The 13846-nt window shown below is 56.9% G+C and overlaps 1 protein-coding gene across 2 annotated transcripts in view; it reads left to right on the top strand.

The window, feature by feature from the left end:
• Positions 1 to 1038: 1038 nt before the first annotated feature.
• ADCYAP1R1 (ADCYAP receptor type I) overlaps positions 1039 to 13846 on the top strand; it is a 39242-nt gene continuing 26434 nt past the window's right edge. For both annotated transcript variants that reach the window (XM_089917544.1, XM_022583933.3), the window contains exons 1-3: positions 1039 to 1104; positions 2596 to 2701; positions 12992 to 13099. In XM_089917544.1, coding sequence (XP_089773670.1) covers positions 1054 to 1104; positions 2596 to 2701; positions 12992 to 13099 — 265 coding nt within the window. In that variant the 5' untranslated portion in view covers positions 1039 to 1053. The remainder of the gene's footprint in view (positions 1105 to 2595; positions 2702 to 12991; positions 13100 to 13846) is intronic.

Below are 13846 nucleotides of genomic sequence, written 5' to 3'. Positions count from 1 at the left end.
TTGCAGTGAATATCCTTGCATATGCTTCTTTCTGTATAAGCACAAATCTCTCTCTAGGATAGACACCCAGATGCAGAATTGCTGGCTTGCAGGGAATATGTGTTAATCCGTTTTAGAAGCCGACCGGACTCTTCCTCTGGGCATGTGCTGGGGCTCCCTCAGGCTCCTCACTTGACTGCCCGTGCCCTTTCAGGTCCTTAGTAGCGACTCGGGCCTCAGAGCCACAGGAGCTCTGGGGGGAAGGTCCTTGAGGTCCAGGCACATCCTTCTCAGTAGTCACTCTTTTTGTCTGTTGCATTGGTAAAGGCTTTATCCTGGAGGCCAAGTGGGCTGAGGCAGGGTGAAAGGAGGCTATGTTTGTTGGGGACCGGGCTTGGCTGCTGGAACAAAGCGGCCCTGTATGAGTGAGTGAGTTAGAGAGGAGGGCACGTAGCAGCCTGTAGCTAGGTAGGCTGTCAGGCTGGCTGGGTGGCTCAGCGCCGCGGGTGCACTCAGTCATCCCGGCTCCTCTCGGTGTGTCGCTCCCCGCCTCTTGGTGTTGTCCTGGCGGCTCTGTCCAGCCTGGGTCTGGCATCGGGGAGGGGGAAAGAGCAGCAGGGGTGAGCACGTGTTGCCTTAGGGACAGGTGGCGCATAGGTGGCACGTGTCACTGTCACCCACCTTCCATAGGTGGGAAATTCATCATACGCCCGCACCTGAGAGCAAGAGGCACCTGGAAATGTCCTCTCCAGGTGGGCACGCACGTGCCAGCTAGAACTCTCTTCCTGCGGAGGGAGATTTGGGGACACAGTCACCTGCTGCAGAGGAGAAAGCCATTCACACCATTCTCGTAGGCGCCCGAGCCGGCGTGTTCCCTGCTGTATCGCCAGTGCCTGGAGGCTTTGCTGCAGGTAGGGGTGGGGGGCTGTCGCCGCCCCTCTTATGCCGCTGCACCCGCAGGATTCATACGTTTCCTTTCTTTCTAGCCTGTAGATGCCTGGGGCTGAACAGCAGTTGCTGTGAGTGAGAGGCGGGCAGCACTGGCCTGAGCCTCCTTCTGGGCTGAGAAGCATCATGGCCAGTGTCATACAGGCCTCCCTGGCTGCCCTCCTTCTGCTGCCTATGGTAAGGGCCCAGGACCCTCCCCTCCATGACCAGCTAGAACCCCAGGCTCACCTGAGCTCCCACCCCACATAACCTGTGTCTTTTGTGTGCTGTCAGCTGGTATCTCTGCCAGTCCCCCCCCAGACCATCTGGCACTTTTGGGTGAACTAAAAAGGGTGCCCCTTCCTCAAGACCCTGTACCGATTTGACCAGAAATTGTTACATAATTTACAAATCTATTATGACAGTAACATATGCGGCAGCCTTTAGAGTTGTGCAGTACACAACCTGCTCAAGTGTGTGCAGGGGCCCTCGTCAAGGCTGCAGAAGGCGCTTGTGATCCTGGTCCCCAGCTCACTAGTCTCTGGCAGGTTAGAGCTCAGAAGGCTGCTCTCTGCTCATGTCTCTGAGTGAGAGGGATGGGGTGCAGGGTTCCCAGACATTGGCCCCCGCCCCTCAACCTGGGAATTCTGACCAGCATGGATGCAGCTGTCTTCAGAGCCCTGGATGCCAGTCCTGCCTCTGCCCTGCCTTGCTGTGCGAACCACAGACCAGCTCATCCCTTTCCGTGCACACCTGTGAACAGCCTGAGCTAGACCGGATCCCTGAGCGCTGCCCTCGGCAGCTTGGGGTGCCTTGTGCCTGCCTCCACACTCGCCAGCATCCCCTTATGGAACCACCGCTGCCCTGGAGTTTTGAGCTGAAGTGACAACACTAGGACGCAGCTGTCGTGATAGCACCCGTGAGCCTTGAAGTTACTTGGTCCTACACTTAAACCCAGCGTCTGCCGCTAACCAGCCGTGTGACCTTGGGCAGGAGTTTCTAAACTTCTCTGCGCCTCAGTTCCCTCCTTTGTCACATGGGGCAGGAGTAGATGAGAGTGGCTACTAAGCCCCAGGGAATGCTACCACTGTCCTTCACCTGCAGCTCCCGGGCCCCCAGAGGAGAGAGAGGATGAGCTCTCTCAGCCCCTCCTCTTTCTCACCTCCTGCTTGCTCCCCTAAAGTGCACTGGTAGCCTCGTGGTCTCTGGAGCTGGACTGCATGGGTTTGAATCCTGGCTGTACAGTCTACTACACTGTGTGACCCTGAGCAAGTTTCGTAACGTCTCTGTGCTTAAGTTTCACATCTGTAGAATGGGAAATGGTAGAAATAGCGCCTGCTTTGTGGTACTCTTGATATATATATGCGTGCATATGACAGAGTAATGCACTCAGTCAGTACAGGGCTCTGTGTGTGCTTGCTAATGTTATTATAAGACATGGAAACTGAGACCCAGGAAGCGGGTGGGATCTGCCCAGGTCCCACACTGAGTTGGTGAAGCGGAAGAGTCCTCATGGCGTCTGTGACGAAGTGGAGGCAGGGTCCCCGCTGGCTCTGAAATCTCTCTGTCACTGTCGTCTTCCTGCTTCTGTCACTCCCCTTCTCCCACTGCCCCGGAGGCTTAGGTAGCAGGGCTTGTCGGTGAACCTCCCTGTTCCTTCTCACCATGTATCCCCTGTGCCTCCTGCAGGCTACCGCCATGTACTCTGACTGCATCTTCAAGAAGGGACAAGCCATGTGCCTGGAGAAGATCCAGAGGGCCAACGAGCTGATGGGCTTGAATGACTCCTCCCCAGGTGAGGAGGGTGGCGGGGAGGGCCACCATCCCTGGCACATCCAGGCCAGCCTTAGAAGTGATGTCCCAGCCTCTGGCCAACTTATAGAAAGTAGTGGAGGGTACAGGTCCCTGGGTCCTTCAGAAAGCCCCTTGGGATGATGGAGCCCTGGATCTGCTCTAGGCAGTGACACTGGGGTTGCCCTCCTTGGGGATGGCCTGCCCTGGATGCCTCCCTCTGGAAGGGGCTATTCCGGGTGACTGGACGTGGCCACCTTCACTCCCATGGGAGCTGGGATAGAGCTGGTGTCTGGGCTGAGCAGTGGCTGTCGGAGAGCTCGTTAGCAGGCCGCCTGGGCCTGGTGGTGGAAGGGACACAGCTGTTGCTGGTGGCCGAGCTAGAGAGCACCTGGTCTCCCCAGAGCATGAGGTGTGGGGTCATTCCCATCTCCTCGGCTCACTCCATCAGAAGGGAGAGAACAAGGCAGCAGGAGCTCCAGTCCTGTGCGTGTCTGGTGCTGCCATTCTCCTGGGGCTGCTACCAGCATGGGGGGCCGGATGCTGCTTCCTTGTGCTGGATGGCACCACGCACCGCAGGACATGTAGTGGCCTTAGCTGTCCCATTAGATACCCCTAACTGCCCCTGATCTCAATGACAGTCCCAAAAGCCTCACTTTTCTAGATGTCCCAAGGGAGTGGCGTGGCCCCGGCTGAGAACCAGTGGTCCTGTGTAACCCCTTTCCTCCCAACTCCCCTGCTGTGCAGATGGGACGCTGAGGCCCATAGAGCAAGGGCACCCTCAGCTTCCTGACTCCAGCAGGGCCAGGGAGAGGGTCTGTGTGGGACGTTGGGGATTGGGGGTAGGGGGCATCACTGGAGGACTCGCCAGATTCTCTCATGCCTCAGTCACTGGAGAGTGGGGTTCTCCACCCACCCTAGAGGGATCCACTTTTCCCCCCGATCCTCCCCATTTACAGGGAGCTCTTCTGAGCACCATCTGTTTAAATGCGTGATTAGTCTGCAGCCCAGTTAAATGTGATCGTCCCGCTGGGCTGGGCTCCCTAGCCAGTCAGCTCAGCAGGCATTAACTGGTAATGGAGTCATTCCCAGCCATGCTGGCCTTTCCCTCCAGGTGAGCTGTTGCTCAAGTCTCACTGAGGCCAAAAGTGGATTTGAGGCCTCACCAGCCAGGGAACCTGAGGCAGGGGGCCTAGATGGGTGCACAGTTGCAGGAGACTCAAAGAATATCTTGTCCAGGCCTCTCGTCTAGGGGATGGGAATGTGGAGCCTGGAGGGCAGTGACTCTTTAGAACCATGGGAAGGGGGAGTGTCAGGCTCAGGTGGGCCTGGAACCCAGGTGCCCTCCCTCCCAACCCGGGGCCATTGTTCCTGCTTCGCAGGTCTCAGGTATACTTGGGATCGAGTAGTAGGAAGTGTTCCGTAGGGATGGGTCGAGGTGGGATGTGGGGCTGGGACTGGGCCAGCAGGCATGTAGGTGAATTGCACCTGTGGAGCCCCGGGCAGGGAGAGGACAAGACCCCCCCGCCCCAGCCGCCTTCCCCCCAGGCGCATCCAGGCAGAGGTGTGAGCGTGAGTGAGGCAGATGGAAGGATGGATGCCAGCCCAGGAGGGGCAGACCAGTGCTGCCGGGAGGGGCTCCCACCCCCAGGCATGCTCAGGAGAGGACGATGAAGGGAATTCTCTGTGGGGAAGGATTCATGGAGAAGGTGGCCTTTACATCAGGTCCTTGGTCCTCAGACCTGGCTGTACGTCAGAGTCACCAGGGAGCTTTGAGGAAAATGTACCCAGGACACAATCCAAACCAGTTAGGCCAGCACCTCACTCCACTGGAGTCACCGTGAGTTTTAGAGGCTCCCCAGGCGATTCTGACGAGAAACTAGGCTAAGAAGCCCTGAGTTAGGCCCTAGGGAGGAGTAGGCACTTGATGGCAGGTGAGAGCTGAGGGATGGATGTTCTGGGCTGAGGAAACCACAGCAGCAAGAGGTGGGTGGGGAAGGGAGTGAGTCCCCCCCTAGGTCTGGAACCCTGAATTGGAGTCGGTGGGGATGGGCTAGAGGGACGTGTGGCTGAGGGCCCGGGAGCAGGTATCTGTGTGTTGCACGTCTGCCGCCACTGGAGTTGGAGGTCGGAGGGGATGGCAGTGGTGGCTTCCCCTGAGCTGCCATGCCTCCAGCTTTCCCCAGGACCCCGCCTGGACCTCCCTCTTCTAGCCCTGCCTCGGGGGCCCTGTAAGTCAGGTCACCCCCAAACCTGAACCTGGTCAAAGGACCCCAAGCCTGTGGAAGAATTTCACTGACCCATCCACCTGCTCATTCATTCGCTCACTTATCCCCTCACGCTCTCGTGCAGTCATTCAACTCACATGACGAGCTGGGATCTTAGGTGTCCGGCCTGGGCGGAGCGAGGGCAAAGCCAGGGGTGGGGCCTGCCGAGCTTCTGGGAGAATTTAAAGATGCTGACGGCCAGGCCCTCCCCACACCAGCGTGATTGGCATTTGGACCGGGGCACTTGTTGAGAGTACGTGTTAAAAGCCTCCCGACGATTCTAAAGTGTATCCAAAATTGAGAGCCACTGGGTTGGCCAGAGAATAGCCTCTACCAGGGTGCTTATGTCAACTTGGGCCAGAGAGCAGCCCCCAGCGTCCAGGCAAACCCGGCTGGGAGACAAGAGTCCAATCTGACTATAAGCAAGAATCAGCATTATGGTATGAATGTATGTGCTTGGGGTGAAATGAGAGAGGCCAGCCCTCCTGCTGTACCCCTTCTCTGCACCTCCCCTGCCCCCTTCTGTCCCAAGCACATGCACCATGCACAGAACGCTGGCCAGGGGTCAGCCGATGTCCCGGAAACACACTTGAAAAGGAAAATCTGTCAGCTTGTTCCAGTGACTGAGTGTGTATTCACAGCAATGCTTGTAGATAGATACATATATATTACTTGTGTGTCCCCATGATCTTTTAAATCCCATAAAGTGAGTGCATTGGAATGAAGACACTGATCTGTTGGAGGGGAGGTGTGTCTGTGGCATGTACGTGTGGTTGGGGGGATGGTGAGGGGTTCCCAGGATGACACCTGCATCCCTTCAAACCCATATCCCTCACTGATCCTGGGACCTTCACCACAAAGAGTGCTAAACAGACCTTGAGACAGCACCAAGTCCGGCTGTATCATGGGACACACGGAGAGGCTGAGGCCAGAGTTGGGCGTCGCTGGCCAAGTCACACCGAGGGCCAGAGCCAGCTCTGGGACAGGACCCAGGTCTGCTGTCCCAGCCAGGGAGGGCCCTCTTGTGCTGCGGTGCTCTTGTGCCTAGAGAGAAGCAGAAAGGACTCCTGTGCGTGGGAACCTGCGCCTCCTCTCTGGAGCGTCCCCAGACCCACACAGGGCACAGGCACTGCCTGCTGGGATGGCCACTTCTGTTCTCTCGGCTCAGCCCGGCCAACCTGCCTGTCCAGGGTGAGTCCTGACAGCACGTCCTCTTTGTGGGACTGCGGGCTTGCATCAGTCTGGAGGCCTTCCCTGCGTCTAAGTGGGCTGGTCAGGTGTGGTCCTCCTTGGGGGTCCCACGCCCCATACTCTGGAGAAGATGGAAGAGGGAGGCCTGAAGCGGCCTTGGCAGGGGCAGGAGGGAAGTGGCTTGGAGGAGAGACAGGAAAGCCTGCTCATTGCTATTCTGACCCAGCCTCTGAGGCCTGTCCAGGGTGCAGAGTGTGTACCTTAGCCCCCAGCTCCACCCCCTCACCGGAAGAGAGGCCTGGAGGAGGGCGGGGGAACCACTGCAAGGCTGGGCCCAGGCTCCCCATCCTCGGGGCAAGACCAGCTTCTTGTCTGTGCCTCCCAGCTGCTCTGAGAATGAACAGACCCCCAGCGTGGGGAGGGGGCGGGGCCTGTAGGGACCCGCCCTCTGTGGAACTCGTTCCCCAGATCTGACAAAGGGTTCTGTTTCTGTCCAAACCTGTTTCTCTTTGGTCCGTAGTTCTCAGACTTAAGCCTGTATCAGAACCTCACGGAAGTCTTGTTAAAACCCAGATTACTGGGCCCAGCCCCAGTTTCTGACTCAGTGGATTTGACGGAGCCTGAGTGTCTGGATCTCTGGCACGCTCCCAGTGGTGCTCTGCTCTGGGGTCGGCACTTTGAGAACCACTGACTTCCAGAGCGGAGGGCTGCATCTTTAGTCCTTCCTCCACTCCCCCAGCATGGAATTCACAGCTGGTCCTCATTTTATGGATCAGTAACATTGGCTGTAAAGTAAATTTCAGTAAATTGAATCGTTTTTTACCCGTGAATCGCATGCCGAAATGAGGGGCTTGTTCTAACGATACGCAGGCATCCTCAGGCAGCTTCTCAAAGAGAGGACTGCGCCTTTGTTTGAGTCCCCTTGGCGCCCCTGGTCTCACGAGTTTTGAACACTGTGTGGAACTGGACAGAATCATCACCATGACAACCCGAGATTAGCTCCTTATTTTGTTCCAGTCGGGGCTAATGGCTCTTGCGTTCTCTCTCCATTCAACCTGCCCAAGTGGTCTTTTCCCCTCCTGCTGTCACAAGGCACCGCCTCTCCTTGGCTGCTTTGTGTGTCAGCATCTTAGTGGGAGCAGCCCCGGAGAGTGTGCCCAGCATTCTCCCCCCGAGCGGGAATCCCCCGGTGCCTGAATTCCTCCCATCAAGTCCCATAGAGGCTTTCGGCGGGACAGACTGAGCCAGGAGGGCACAGGCAGGCTTCGTGTAGAATTGGGGCCCAAGGCGGGTAGATCGGAAGGCTTGGGGTGTCGGAGTGGAGAGTTCTCCCAGGGAAGAGGACCGGTTCTGATTTCCTCTGCACGGGGAAGAAGAGGACAGGAACTTTCTCGACCCCGCAGCCGTGTCTGATGCACTTGACCACCTCCTCCTTGAAGCAGGCTTTCCTGCTGCTGTGTCACCAACGTCTTCTGGTTTTCCTTGAATTTCTGGCCACCCCTCCTGAGTCTTCTTTCCCGGCTCCTCTTCTGAGTGGTGGCATCTCTACTTTTGGGGCCAGGCCCTAGTCTCTTCTCTTTTTTTCTTCTCAAATCTACGCCCTCTCACTGGACATATCACCCGGGTCCACGGCCCTACAGAGCATCCCTGTGCCGACCACTTCCCGTTCTCTTCCTCCAGCTCCAACTTCCCCGCTGAACGCCAGAAATTTGTCTAACTGCCTATCTGAAATCTGGCTTCACTTGGCTCTTCACATCATCTCAAACTAAACATACCCCAGATGACACTCTTGAGTTCCAGCTTGCCGATTCCCCCCACCACTTGCTTCTCATCCAGCCCTCCCCACTGTGGCGAGTGGCTCAGCTAGCCAGCCATCTGGACACTCAAACCCAGGTGCCATCCTTGGCCCCTCTCTCCCGTTTAGTGCATCAGTCACGGTAGTCTAGACCATGCTGAGGTAACAAATGAACCTTAACATCTCAGAGACTTAGCACCATAACATTTCCTGCTTGCACACGTCACCAGCCAGCGTGGTCAGCAGAGGTGGGAGGCGGAGTTCGACTCTGCCCGGTCCTTCAGAGATCCAGTCTCCTTTCATCTCGCAACACTGCCACCCTCGATATGCGGCCTCCAGGGATGCTGCAGAGAGGGGAGAGAGAGAGAGAAAGGGTATGGAGTCTGTGAGGGATGTTTTTGAGACCTGTTCATCACTTCCCCCCTCTTCCCATGGGTGAGCACTCAGTCACGTGAGATGGATGAGCACCAACGCTCCCTGGCACGCTCACCGGCTGGGTCCAGCCAGTGTGTCACCAAGTCCTGTCAGTCCTGCCTACAGACTCTCCTACGCAGAGCTCCTTTCTACCTTGGCTGCCATGGCTCCTAAGCGAGCCCCACCACCCTCCTCTGGACTGCTGCCATATCCTGACAGACATGTCTCCACGTTTGCTTTCCTGCTCTTGAAATATATTACCTTCCCACACAGCTGAATCAGATCATGTGACTCTGCGTCTTCAGACCCATCTGTGGGAGGCAGAATAATGCCCCCACCAAAGATGCCCACGTCCATGGGCTTCCCTGGTGGCGCAGTGGTTGAGAGTCTGCCTGCCGATGCAGGGGACATGGGTTCGTGTCCCGGTCCGGGAAGATTCCCACATGCCGCGGAGCGGCTGGGCCCGTGAGCCATGGCCGCTGGGCCTACGCGTCCGGAGCCTGTGCTCCGCAACGGGAGAGGCCACAACAGTGAGAGGCCCACGTACCGCAAAAAAAAAAAAAATATGCCCACGTCTGAATCCCCAAAGCCTGTGAATGTGTTGCCTTACATGACAAAAGGGACTTGGCAGGTATAATTAAGTTAAGATGGAGCAAGTAGCCTGGATTATTCAGGTGGATCCAGTGTAGTCACAACCGGCCTTATAGGTGACAGGAGGCAGCAGGAGGGTCAGAGGAGAGAGCTTTGAGGATGCTATGCTACTGGCTTGGAAGATGGAGAGAGTGGCCGCAGGTCAAGGGATGTGGGTGGCCTCCTGAATCTGGAAAAGACAAGGAAACAGATTCTCCTCTAGAGCCTCCAGAAGGAATGCTGACAACTTGACTTTGGCCCAGTGAGACTTCTGACCTCCAGAACTGTAAGATAAGAAATTGTGTCGTTTTAAGCCACCAAGTTTGCTTTGTTATAGCAGCAACAGGAAAGTAATACACCATCCAAGGTCTTCTCAGCATTTGGTGTTAAATCCAAACTCATTCCCATGACCATAGGCTATAAGCCCCGTGTGGGCACAGACCAGGGGGGTTTATTCACCCCAGTTTTGCTCTCCGATGTCTGACTTGTAATAGGCACTTAATATTTCTTGAATAAAAGTGAAAAAGAGGGAAGGGAAGGGGAAAGAGAAGACACAGAAAAGGTAAAAGGAGAAGGGGGGGTGGGAGAGAAATGGCATCTTGAAATCTTCTAGCCTCAACAGAACTAAGCTTTGTTGGGACTGGAGTCTGGAACAGATGGGGAAAGAGAAACTGGATGTGTGTTGTGGGCGTGGAAGGAAAATGAGTTGCTGTCCTTAGTTAGGAAAACCCAAGGCACTCTCAGGAGCCCAAATCCCATCCTCATCTCCCTGGAAAACGTTCCTGGGAGGATTCAGCTCCAAGGCTCCTGAGGCCAGAGCAGACCCCATCCAGAACAGGAGAGGAGACAGACCCCACCTCTCTTCCTCTGTGGGTCAGGCCAGGAGGTGATACCTACGGGAGAAATGCGCACAGGGCATCCTGGAAAGCCCCGAGATGGTGACCTGCGTCTCCTATGACCCCAGTGATGCAGGCCAGAGAGGTGTGTGGATGGCTGAAAGCTCCCGATGGGGTTGGGGACATTGTCCCATAAAGCAAAACTGTTTCACAGCATTTCTGACACCAAATGTGTGGGTTTTCCATACCAGGCAGTTCTCCGGTTTTCTACGGATACCCACTGGATGTCCTTACAATTTAATTCAAATCTGACACTAACGACCTGGAGTTAGCACAGACCCAACAGATTAAGGGTCAGCTTCAGGAGACTGCTCCCCCATTTCAGATGCCAATTGCAAGTCGTGGGGCCCCAGGTTACCCACACTTCAGTCTGTCTTGGCTACAAATCAGGAGTTCCCTTGGGCTTCCCTGGTGGCGCAGTGGTTGAGAGTCCGCCTGCCGATGCAGGGGAGACGGGTTCGTGCCCTGATCCAGGAAGATCCCACGTGCCGCGGAGCGGCTGGGCCTGTGAGCCGTGGCCACTGAGCCTGCGCACCTGGAGCCTGTGCTCCTCAACGGGAGAGGCCACAACAGTGAGAGGCCCGTGTACCGCAAAAAAAAAAAAGAGTTCCCATAGCCTCCTCTTCATCCTCCATAATTTGCTATAATGACTCACAGAACTCAGGGGAACACATTAGGCCGTGCCAGGGCCTAATGTTCCACATTTAGGGAACATCTGTTGACTGGGGTTCCCAGGGCATGGGCCAGACATGGCCACGCTCCATGGCCATTCCACGGTCAACACGGGCCATGGCGGCCAAAGATGTACTGTTAGGTCTCTTTCAAGGATATGTTGTCATAACCAGCCACGTGCAGGTTGGAGCCCTGCTGTGATGGGTGGACAGGAATCATCAGTAACAGACCTGGGACCCATCTCCCTTCATGTGGCCCCAGCATCCTCGTCATCTTGGTTTGTTGTCCTCAGAGCTTTCTATGATGCTTCTGTCTCCCAAACTCAGTCATTCTGGGAGCAGGATGCTATAGGCTAATGTGATTGGGTGTGAATTCTAAAGTAGCCAGGTCTGAGTTCTGAGAGATAGGGTTTTCTGCACCTGGAAGCTTTGGGTGCCTTCTGGTCCAAACAGGACCTGAAAGTCAGTCATGGACCCCAACAGAGAGGCTGTGAGCTCATGAGGCCCCGCCCCGGGCCCCCATCCCTGTCCAGCACCTGCCCGGGCTTCCTCTGTGTCTGTCAGTGGCCCTCCACTGGCCTTTCTTCTCACCTGCTAGGGCTGTGTTTCATCTCTCTTAGGGGAATGATCCCCAGGGACACCTAATTGAAATAATGCAATTAATGGTAATAACAATGGTGAGCCTGCCTTGAGTGAGCCTGCCGTTCTTCTGCGAGCTTTACACGTATGAACTCATTAGTCCTCCTAGCAGTCCTGTGGGCTGGGACAAGCGCTGGCTGTCCCTTACGCGGCAGAGAAGCCCTCCAAAGCCCTTATTATAGACCGCTCAGCAGGATGTGGTCCCTTTTCTGAAAGCCTGTACTCTGCCGTCAGACACGCCACACTGCTGCCTCCCTTCTCTGCCTTTGCCCCCCGTCATGATTACATCTCTGCCCACCTGGAAAACGGGGGGTTCCATGCTCCTCTCACATCACGTCCTTTCCCTGGGTGAGCTCTCATCCCAGGGCCTCACCCACGCCGCACATGCCAGAGTGAGAAGCAAGGGCCAGGCCTGAGGAACCACGTTACAGCTGAGGTGATAGGATCAATGGAAGGTGCTCACTGGGGGTGGCGGCTGTGTGGCCCAGCCAGATCTTCCTTTGGAAGAGCTCACGGTCACAGCTCTGTGCGGTTGAGTGAGGAAGCCACTGGGGAGGCCGTAACCATGGTCCCAGTGAAAGGTGGTCAGCCCTTAGCTAGGTGGGAGTGCAAGGATGGAGAGTAGGGCATGGATTCCACAAATATTCAGACGTCACACCAGCAGGACTTGGTGACCAGTCGGCTGTGGAGCACGAAGGAGAAGGAGACAAAGCAAGAGTGACTCCAGGACTCTAGCTGGGGTTGAGACCGGAAATCAGAGTTTGTAGGAGATGCTGAGTTGAGTCTTGGACACGCTGTGTGTGGATTGTCTTGGGCCTTTCAAGGTGGGGATATCCAGCAGGCCCCTGGCCATGGAAGGTAGCCCCCATGTTGTGCAGGAGTCAGGGTTGGCAGTTGTCTGTGTAATTCTGTCCTGATAGTCCTTGGACCTGGTGGTCTCGTTTAAGGGCAGTGGGGCAAGGGGCCGAGGGCAGGGCAGACACGAGCCCCTGCATGCAGTCGGGGTGGGCAGGGTGGAGCCCACTCCATAAGGGCGGAGAGGTCTGTAAGGGCAAGAGGCCTCTCCGTGGAGAGGAGGGGTGGAGTCAGACGAGGGGTGAAGCGTGAAGGGGAGGTGAGGTGGTGGTGATGGGAGTACAGAGGACTCCACAGAGAGGCAGGCAAGGGCTGGAAGGAGAGCAGGCACAGGGGTCGGAGCGTCCACTGAGCCCCCCAAATCTGAAAACCTGGTCGTCAAGCTCAACGTCTTCCTCCTTTCTCACAAGCTCGTGTCCAGCGAGCCGCGCGTCTTGGCGATTCCTCAATAGCTCTCAGTTTGTCCCTGCTCTCCTCCAGCCCTCGGTGCTCACCTGATGCGGGTGTGCCTCGCCAGCACAGTGGCCTCTCAGGTGCTCCCTGCTTCCTGGCTCCTTGTGCTCCGAGCCCTTTCATAGTTCGGGGCCTTGGCTTTGCAGGCCTCTCCCCTCCTCCCCCCAGCCCCATCTGGCCAATTTGTGGTCCTCTTCAGGTCCCAGCTCGGTGTCATCTTCCTGCTGCAGGCCTGCCCTGAAAGGCGCTGGGCGACTGCGGGGAGAGGGCATGGAGCGCCATCCTCGGGCCAGACGGTTCCTGCCCCTCCCCCGAGGGGCAGGGAGGGCCCACCGAGGAGGTCGATGTGAAGTGGGACCCCACCGCGACGTGGAGCCTGGGGACGTGGAAGAGCTCGTGCAGGGTGATGTGTGCGTGTGATGTGTGTGTGTGTGTGTATGTGGGCATCTCGCTGCCCTCTCACCATGGTTCCCTTCCTCACAGGCTGCCCTGGGATGTGGGACAACATCACATGTTGGAAGCCTGCCCACGTGGGTGAGATGGTCCTCGTCAGTTGCCCTGAGCTCTTCCGAATCTTCAACCCAGACCAAGGTGGGTCCCCCCCGGGGGCCTCTTCAGGCCACTCTGGGTCCAGCCTGCTCCCCTTGTTCGGACCTCAGGCTTTTCTGAGAGACAAGCACCAGGGACATAGGGCGCCCTGCAGGCGGATATTTCCCATTCCAGAGCTCATGTGCTGGTGGGGAGATGAAATCACGGACCCTCGTGCACACAGGGACGCAGAAGCACCCCTCAGACGTGGCAAGTCCACGTGGAGGCGCATTGTCGTGGCTGGGCTCTCGAACTTGGACTCCAGGTTCCTTAGCAAGAAGTCCCTTAGCGAGACTGGACACATCTTAATGGTCAGTGGTGTCAGCTGATGTTATCACCGTTATCACTCGCACAGAGAGGCCTGGGTGACCGCCTCTCCATGGGGAGGGGTCTGAGGGCAAGGGGTTCTGGGGAGCCTCTCCTTTGAGTGTGAGTCTGGTGGTCTCTCCAGGCCTGTTGCTGGCTTTGGTGGAGGCCTCGTGGGCTCCTAAAGAAGGTTGGTGGTTGATGAGCCCACACTGACACTGGGAAGGGACTGGAGCCAGACTGGCCCTCTGCCCCAACCCTGGGGGTGTCACGGAAGCAGGGTGGCAAGCTGAGGGGCGCTGAGTTGGGCCGGGCGGGGAGAGATGGCGGGGCTGGGCTCCAGGCCGGTGATGTACTGAGAACCACCCGTGGACCACTGAGCCCTGCGTTGGGGCCTTGGTTTGAGGAGGACAGAGGGTGGGGCTCCTGAGGAGATTAGAGAGT

This window comes from Delphinapterus leucas, chromosome 9, assembly GCF_059928025.1.
Source record: "Delphinapterus leucas isolate spDelLeu-1000000601 "Yukka" chromosome 9, BTC_Dleu_Yukka2, whole genome shotgun sequence".
Taxonomy (NCBI): domain Eukaryota; kingdom Metazoa; phylum Chordata; class Mammalia; order Artiodactyla; family Monodontidae; genus Delphinapterus; species Delphinapterus leucas.
Note: the sequence above shows the minus strand (reverse complement) of the source record. Positions and strands in the feature narration are given on the sequence as shown.